Source organism: Sesamum indicum, linkage group LG4 (genome assembly GCF_000512975.1).
Source record: "Sesamum indicum cultivar Zhongzhi No. 13 linkage group LG4, S_indicum_v1.0, whole genome shotgun sequence".
NCBI classification, from domain to species: domain Eukaryota; kingdom Viridiplantae; phylum Streptophyta; class Magnoliopsida; order Lamiales; family Pedaliaceae; genus Sesamum; species Sesamum indicum.
This window is the reverse complement of record NC_026148.1, coordinates 6225119-6233213: the sequence shown is the minus strand read 5'-3', so window position 1 is coordinate 6233213 and position 8095 is coordinate 6225119. Positions and strand designations below refer to the sequence as shown.

General features: G+C 36.8%; 1 protein-coding gene across 1 annotated transcript in view; it reads left to right on the top strand.

Annotated features, from left to right (window-relative positions):
- The window catches only part of LOC105160119, a 3587-nt gene continuing 938 nt past the window's right edge, over positions 5447 to 8095 (top strand). Inside the window, exons 1-3 of the mRNA XM_011077384.2 lie at positions 5447 to 5905; positions 6470 to 6540; positions 6638 to 6813. Of these exons, the coding sequence (XP_011075686.1) occupies positions 5632 to 5905; positions 6470 to 6540; positions 6638 to 6813 (521 nt within the window). The 5' untranslated portion in view covers positions 5447 to 5631. The remainder of the gene's footprint in view (positions 5906 to 6469; positions 6541 to 6637; positions 6814 to 8095) is intronic.

The window sequence follows — 8095 nt, the reverse complement described above, 5'->3', positions numbered from 1 at the left end:
CCCCCCCCCCCCCCCCCCCCCCACATAGGTCTAGGTTCATGAACTAATTACTCCCATGGTTAATTTTAAATGTAAGAAAACCATAATTGCCTTAATTGCAAATAACAGAAAATTAGCACATACACACATATTGTAATTTTATCAATATATTGAATAAAATAGGCCACATTATATGCATAAAAAAAAACAACACAAACTACATTAGAATTTAAAATACATTTAACTAACACCCGCAGAAACATCAACAGGGACTACCATAAACAATAAAGGGACAATAACAGTAAGGTCCTGCAAACACAGAAACAAAACTCTACATGTCCACTTCAATACATATATAAAATAAGCAGAAAACATTAATATAAATCACTTCATGTTGGAATTGAGTGCTCACCATCTTCTACTGCAGCCATGGCGTCCCAGAAGAATGAGGTTCATCTTGTTGCTGGAGCAGGCTTTGATGATGATCTTATTGATCAAGGATAGAAGAAGTCGTTTCTTTGAGCAACAGAAGCACAAGCGTGCCCACGCTTCTTGAAGGTCTCTTGATACGTTTGTTTTGCTGGTTCAATTTTCTGTTTTACTAGAACAACGAGTGTAGATTTATCGGAGATTCGCCAACACTAGAAGCAGACCAGTATGAAAGAGAGGTGCTGTATTTGCATCCCTCAGACAATTCCAGCTTTGTGCTGGCATATTCGCCTTAATTGGCTCGAATTACTTGACGTGGAGCAGAGCGGTGTACGTCACTCTAGGATGCAAGATGAAGCTTGCATTCATAGATGAAACATTTCCACGACCTCCAGTGGGATCCACTTTGTTTGAACAGTGGAGAAGAGTGGATTTAATGGTGACTTCGTGGCTGTGGAATTCAATTTCTAAGGACCTCGTTGAGGCCTTCATGTACGTGAGTTCTTCTTGCAAGTTGTGGCTGGAAATATAAGCCAGATACGGACGGAGCAGTGGTCCCATTGATATACCAAATACAACGTGAAATTTCATCAGTTTCGTAAGGAGATATGAGCTTAACCAGCTATCTAACAAAAGTGAAAAAACTATGGAATGAACTCTTTTGTTTGGCGCCATCACCCAAGTGCACTTGTGGAGGATGCACTTGTGGAATTAGTAAAGCTATTGGAGAAATGAACAATGGAACACAACTTACGCAATTTCTCATGGGACTCCATGAGAATTTTGATAAAGAGAGGAGTCAATTGCTTATGATGGATCCATTGCCTGATTTGGAGAAGGCCTTCTCCATGATGTTTGCGGTAGAACAACAACGCAATATACAAACACAATTGGTAGATAGCAACACTAATGCAACTTTTCAAGTTTCCCTAAGAGATAACAGAGGTAAACCAAAACAAATGCAGAAACCCAGAATTTTTGGGGACAGGGATAAACAGACTATGGTGCGTACTCATTGCCATAAGCAAGGCCACCTGAAAGACACTTGCTTTCAAATCCACGGCATGCCAGATTGGTATAAGTCATTGAGTGAAAGGAAGAAACAGACTGGAGCAACCTACGATTTTGCAGCAAATTTAGATACTAAAACAGAGAACAAACTAGAGATATCTTCAGCTAAAGGTGATTCACATGTTGATATTGCAAGCATGATGGCGGAGTTATTAAAACTCATGAAAGGGAAGGAACCTTCTTCAGACCCCATTTCCAGTTTTGTGAACTTCGTTCACTGTGAAGAAGAATTTGCACGTAACACTCTTGCTTCTAGTTCATTGGTTTATGACGATTGGATAATCGATACCAGCGCCACAAACCATGTGTGTGTGCATCTGTCAAATTTTGATTCTTATTCTGCCCCTGCACACACTCATTTCGTGTATCTACCCGATGGAACAAAGAGAGAAGTGGCCTATGTTGGAGTTGTGAAGTTAACGGATGAGATCACACTCAAATTGCTGTTCTACATTCCCAATTTTTCTGTCAACCTCTTGTCAGTAAGTAAGTTTTGTAACGAGGATAATTACACTTGCTCTTTCAATCGGTTTGGCTACGTGTTGCAGGACCAGGGGAATAGACGAGCACTGGCTAAGGGAAGGTTGAATAAGCGACTATTCATTCTGAACAATCGAGTGGATCTAGGAGTTTAACTGCTTCGAATTACATTACTCCTACTTCATGTAATGTTGTAGTTGATTGTAACGATAATTTGTGGCATGCTAGAATGGGACATGCCTCTATGGCAGCCATTAGGCGTATTCCAGCTTGTAATATCTCAAGAGACTGCTTGAAAATAAAATGTGATATTTGTCCTCAGGCGAAACATCAAGGCTTCTGTTTACAGTTAGTGATTCTCATGCTACTGCAATTTTTGACTTGGTGCATTTAGATGTTTGGGGTCCTTACAAGACATCTAGTTTAACGGGCAGCAATTATGTATTGACGATTTTAGATGACTACAGCAGATCGCTATGGACTTACCTCATTAAACATAAAGATCATGTGGTTGGGACTTTGCAAACGTTTACAGCATTGGTTGAAACTCAATACGGAACTAAGATCAAGGTTATTCGCTCAGACAATGGGTCCGAGTTTGTAAATGCACAATGTCAAAGTTTGTGTCAAAAATTGGGAATTTTGCATCAAACCACTTGCGTTTATACTCCCCAGCAGAACGGGAGAATAGAGAGAAAGCACAGACAACTTCTGAATGTTGCTAGAGCATTGCTCTTTCAAGCTTCATTGCCTCTTCACTTTTAGGGAGAGTCTATACTTGCAGTGACGTATATTTTGCATAGAACCCCCATGCACACTCTAAATTGGCTAGAATGGGATTTATTTGGCACAAACCAAATACATTATAGACATCATTGCCGACACGGGTTTACTCGACGCTAAAGCCATTCCCACACCTCTGCTTGTTAGGCTTAAATTGAGTTCTGAAACTGGACCTATGCTTCCTAAATCTGAGTCCTACAGACAATTAATAGGTCGTCTACTATACCTTAGCTATACCAGGCCAGATATCTCTTATTCTGTGCAACAGTTGAGCCAATATCTCAACAAACTGTGTGCAGATCACTGGAAGGCTGCACTTCATGTGGTCAGGTATTTAAAAGGTTGTCCCCCACTTGGTTTATTTTTCCCTGCAGCCAACTCATTGAATCTTCGAGCTCATTGTGACGCCGACTTGGGCGTCTTGTCCTGATTCTAGGCGGTCTCTTATTGGGTTCTGCATTTTTCTGGGTAGTACTCTTGTTTCTTGGAAAACCTAGAAGCAATCAACAGTTTCGCGTTCCAGCGCCGAGGTGGAATATCGAAGTTTAGCTGCCACAGTTTGTGAACTTCGTTGGTTGTCATTCTTACTTGCTGATTTTGGTATTTCTGTAACTTTGCCTATCTCACTTTTTTGCGACAACAAGGCTGCAGTCCACATCCTAGCTAATCCCGTTTTTCACGAACGAACGAAGCATATTGAGATAGATTGTCATGTTGCCCGTGATGCGTTTAAGGATGGGTTCATTAGCCCTGTTTTGGTTTGAAGTTTCACGCAGCTTGCAGATGCCTTCACCAAGGCTCTTCCTGTTTCGCTATTCCATTCATTTGTTTCCAAGTTGGGTCTTGTGTCATTCACCCCAAGTCCCACTTGTGGGGGGTGTGTTGGAATTGAGTGCTCACCATCTTCTACTGCACTATGGCGTCCCAGAAGAATGATGTTCATCTTGTTGCTGGAGCAGGCCTTGATAATGATCTTATTGATCAAGGATAAAAGAAGTCGTTTCTTTGAGCAACAGAAGCACAAGCGTGCCCACGCTTATTTCAGTTTCTGTAGTTTTTTATTCTGAACGTGATTGGGCCATGTAAGGTAATAGGTAGTTGATAATTTGTTACACGGTTTTGGCGGTAGATTTGTCTATTTAAGTATCGTCTTCTTCATTGTTCTCTGTAACAGAAATTTACCAGAAATGAAAGGAATGGCTTTGCTCTGTTTTTCTGCTAAATCTCGCATCTTTGCTGATTTGTTGAGCTTGAATTTCTTCACTTCATTACATGATTTTGTCCAACAAAAAACTGAACAAATAACATTAAAAATAAAAGGACAAAATGTATAACCTCTGTGTTTTAAAAAGTTGGCTAAATACCCTTTCTATTTTAAAAATAGGCTAAAAACCCCCCTGTGTTTATTAAACCTAAACCAATCGCCCCCCTCCGTGCAATCAAACTAATGGTGTTAATTTTTTAAAAAATGACCATTATACTCTTACTTCATATATATTATTTTTTATTTTAATGACCGTTGGATCTTCCTAATCAAATATTGATTTTTCGATCTAATTAATTAATCTCAACCATTAGATTTTAAAAAAATGAAAGGTCTAGATTCAACAAATTATTTAACTTACATTATATATAAATAATTCAAAACTAAAAAATATATTATTATTATTATTATTATTATATATATATATATAACTAACTACCCACCCCCACCACCATTTCTGTCGTGTTAGAATCGCCAATGAATTCTTTAAATCGTCGGATCTCCATAAATAGTTTAATAAAATAAGTGAGGACGGTCTCGTTAAAATCGTCTTGAAGATATTTGCTCGCTCGCGTTTCTCATTTGGTTTTCATTCTTCTTTATCTTATTGCTTTGATGTGTCCACAATCGAGATTCGACCGGACGACGATAAATCGATGGCAAATATATTTGGCGGTCGTGGCTTGAGTCCAGTCTGTAGAGTTGATGAAAACTCAAATTTAAAAGTATGAAAATGTTCCTCTTGAAGAGAGGATTTGAATGGTACCACTGGCGGCCGGAAACTCATCTAGAGGGCGCCAAAAATTTAGGGACAAGTTTCCGACAGAAAAGGGGCAAACCTCTTCAATTTTTTCTTTTTTTATTGTTTTTTGATTTATTTAATTATATTAATTAAAATACATTTTAGTTAATTAAGAATATTTTAAATAACTATAATAATTAAATATTTTAGCTAATTAAGAATAATTATAATAATAATTATTATAATTAAATATATATTTTAATTGATTAAAAATAATTTTAGATATAACAATTAAGAATTATAAAATTATTTGATTAATTTTAATATTTTAATTTAAATTGTAAAAAAATATAAAAATAAAAAAAGAGTATTTCAGTAAAAGACACCTAAGAAAAAGGTCAAAAACTGTTATAAAATATCCCCACATGCACAAAGAGTGAGTGTAGTGCACCTTCTGTTAATTACTAACGATTTTTAGTCTATTTTTAAACTAAAAATAAATTTTTAGTCGATTTTTTAAAACACATAGAGATTTTATGCATTTTGTCCAATTATAAAAGTTATCATAATCCGGAGCTGGACACCCTATCAGCTCATAAGCGCTTATCAGTTCGCTTCCCTTGACAACAGAAAACTCGCTCGTCGGATTTTATCAAGTTGGGACTAAATTTACAACAAAAAATTAAATTGTGGAACTATAATTGGTTATTCCATATAGTATGGGACTAAACTTGCACATAAACCTATAATTTGGGACAAAAATTGCAATTTTCTCTGTATGAACACAATTGTTTGAAATATAAAAGACAGCTTCCTCTCGCCGCTAGAAAACTACAGAAATCACGCACCCGCCCAACTCCAAAGAGATCGCCGACCAAGGCATATGAGAACTTCAGTTGTTGGTAGGATTTACCGTCACTGCAGCTTCAAGTACAGAGGTTTGAAGGAAATTAGCTTTTCTTCAACGCCTTTTTCTTATATTCATGACCCTCCACTTCCAACGTCCCAAAAACCAGGCCTCCTTTATGACATTCTTGTCAGCTTCAGAAGATGTATTTCTCTGGAGCCCACATGTTATTTTGCTTCATTCGCCCCTGTTCGCCGCTTCCATGCTACTTCTTCTTTCAGTGAGGACACCCGTCAAGACTCGGTTGATGGTAAGCTCTTCACTTGATGTTGTTCTTTTTCAAATTCATTTCTGTACCATATGTTTGACATTTTGTCTGCAAGAAAGGGGTTGGGGGTAGTAACATGTTCTTTGCTAATACTGGAGCCGGTTTTATTTTTTCTTTCGCAAAATTAACTGGTTCTTGTTTTCTTACAGCCAAAACTTTTACATGTGAACTAAGTTGTATTAACAGAGGAGAGGCATGTAAGAAGAAGAAATTGGTGGTTTTTCCACATTTACAGGGTTGCATGGTTGCTTAAGGGTGAGATGTGCCTCCATGGGCTCCCATGTATATGAATATAACTAATGCAATTGCATAAGGTGGTACAAACTGCTAAATTAAAGTTACCCTTATAGGTGACTTGTTCTCAACTTCTTGTTATACTCATAAGCTTGGTTATTACACAATGCCATTTCAATCTCTTATAAGGTCAAAGTATTCATGTAACTCATTAACTTTCAGCTGTGCTTCTAGTCTTTGATCCCTCCACTTGCTCCATTTTCAGATTTTAATATGATTTTGGCTTTGCTTGCATTTTATGTACATTTAAAGCTTTAGATGATTCTAATGGAGAGGTGGAACCAATTGATTCATGGGAAGAAGAGGATGAAGCTGAGCCTGAGGTATGGTTAGATGTTGATGTTTGGAATTTCGCTGCACAAGTCACAAATATAGCTCTTCACATGATCTTTTAGCTGATCATCATATCACAAAGTTTAGGTTGGTGATGGAAGTGATGGCGGTGGAGTTGTTCTACAAAATTGCCCTTGGGGCGAAAGAGCACTATCCATAGCCCAAGACGTACTGCTGGAGTTTGGTGAAGAAATGAAGCTCTTTGCATTCAAAACTTCTCCTCGAGGGTACATTTATGTGAGGCTAGATAAACTTTCAAATGAGTAAGCCTTTTGTCCCATCAGAGTCTTAGGTTTTTCTTGTCTTACGATTCTAGAAATTATCCATTTTTTGTGCTCCAAGAAATATGTTTCCTTACAAAGGTCTCTTTTCTACTCCTGCCTGTACTTTCCCTTGCCAAAGTAGAAGAGAATGTGCATGAATGATCAATCTGGAATTCATTTTTGATAAGCTGTTTGCGATTGGCTCAAGATATTCTATTTGTTCTGAATTTAGGATGACAATAAATTATATAGTAAACATTTGATTGTACACAATGTTATAGGAAACAATAAAATTGTCAAAGGACAGCCCCTTCGATTAGCTTGCTTTTCCAAACAAACCTCCTTGATAAGGCAATTACTTTTCTTCTCTTCACATATAATCTTCACAGGTCATCATTTTATTAATAATTGGAAATTCCATAATGACACTGTTCTGATCTACTTGTACTCAGCATATCAAATATTTCTGAAACCATATTGACAAGCCATATCGGAAAACCTATTTATTACTTGATAGGTGTCTTTTATAATTATGTTGTATCAAGAAAAAATTCTAACATATATTAAATATGCAAGATGCTGCTCTGCTAACGGATGTTTCTTTGTTCCTTGCCTTGTCTATAGAGCATAACTTATTAAGAGTCGGACAGGTTGATGGAATTTACTTGTCTAAGAGTTTCATACAATCATCATTTGACTACTGTTTTAATTTGATATTTGTTTTATTTTGTAGTCTTGTTTCTTCTCTTTATTTTAAAAAAATAAAATAAAGAACACAAAAGACAGTGAAACATCCATGGAAGCTGCTCAACATGGCTATTTCTTTGTTTTCCTAGATTATACAACATAATTGCTCAGAATTTTACATGGACTAAATTTTATAATTTAAGTACAGACTCATGCTCTTTGTGTTCACGGTAAAATGCTTCCTTTTGTAATGTTCAGAAATAGTGCTGTAATTCATGCAGTGGTAGTTAGTTTCCGGATAACGATAATTTAAAGTTATATATGACTACTATTAGTTGTCAATCAGTTTTTGGGGGCTGGTTGGAAAGGTACATAAGATTTTCACTTTTACACTCCCATGTAATAGATACCTTCTACTGTGGACAGATTGAGTAATCTAATTCCACATTATACCTTGGTTCATCTCTTCAATAAAAGCAGGAAACAATTCTGAAGCATAAATTGGAGCTGTCAGCCATGGCTCTTCCCTTTTCCTTAGCCTATAAATATTCGATCATAAATTTTAGATGTATTATAATGATCTCAGTTGAGAAAA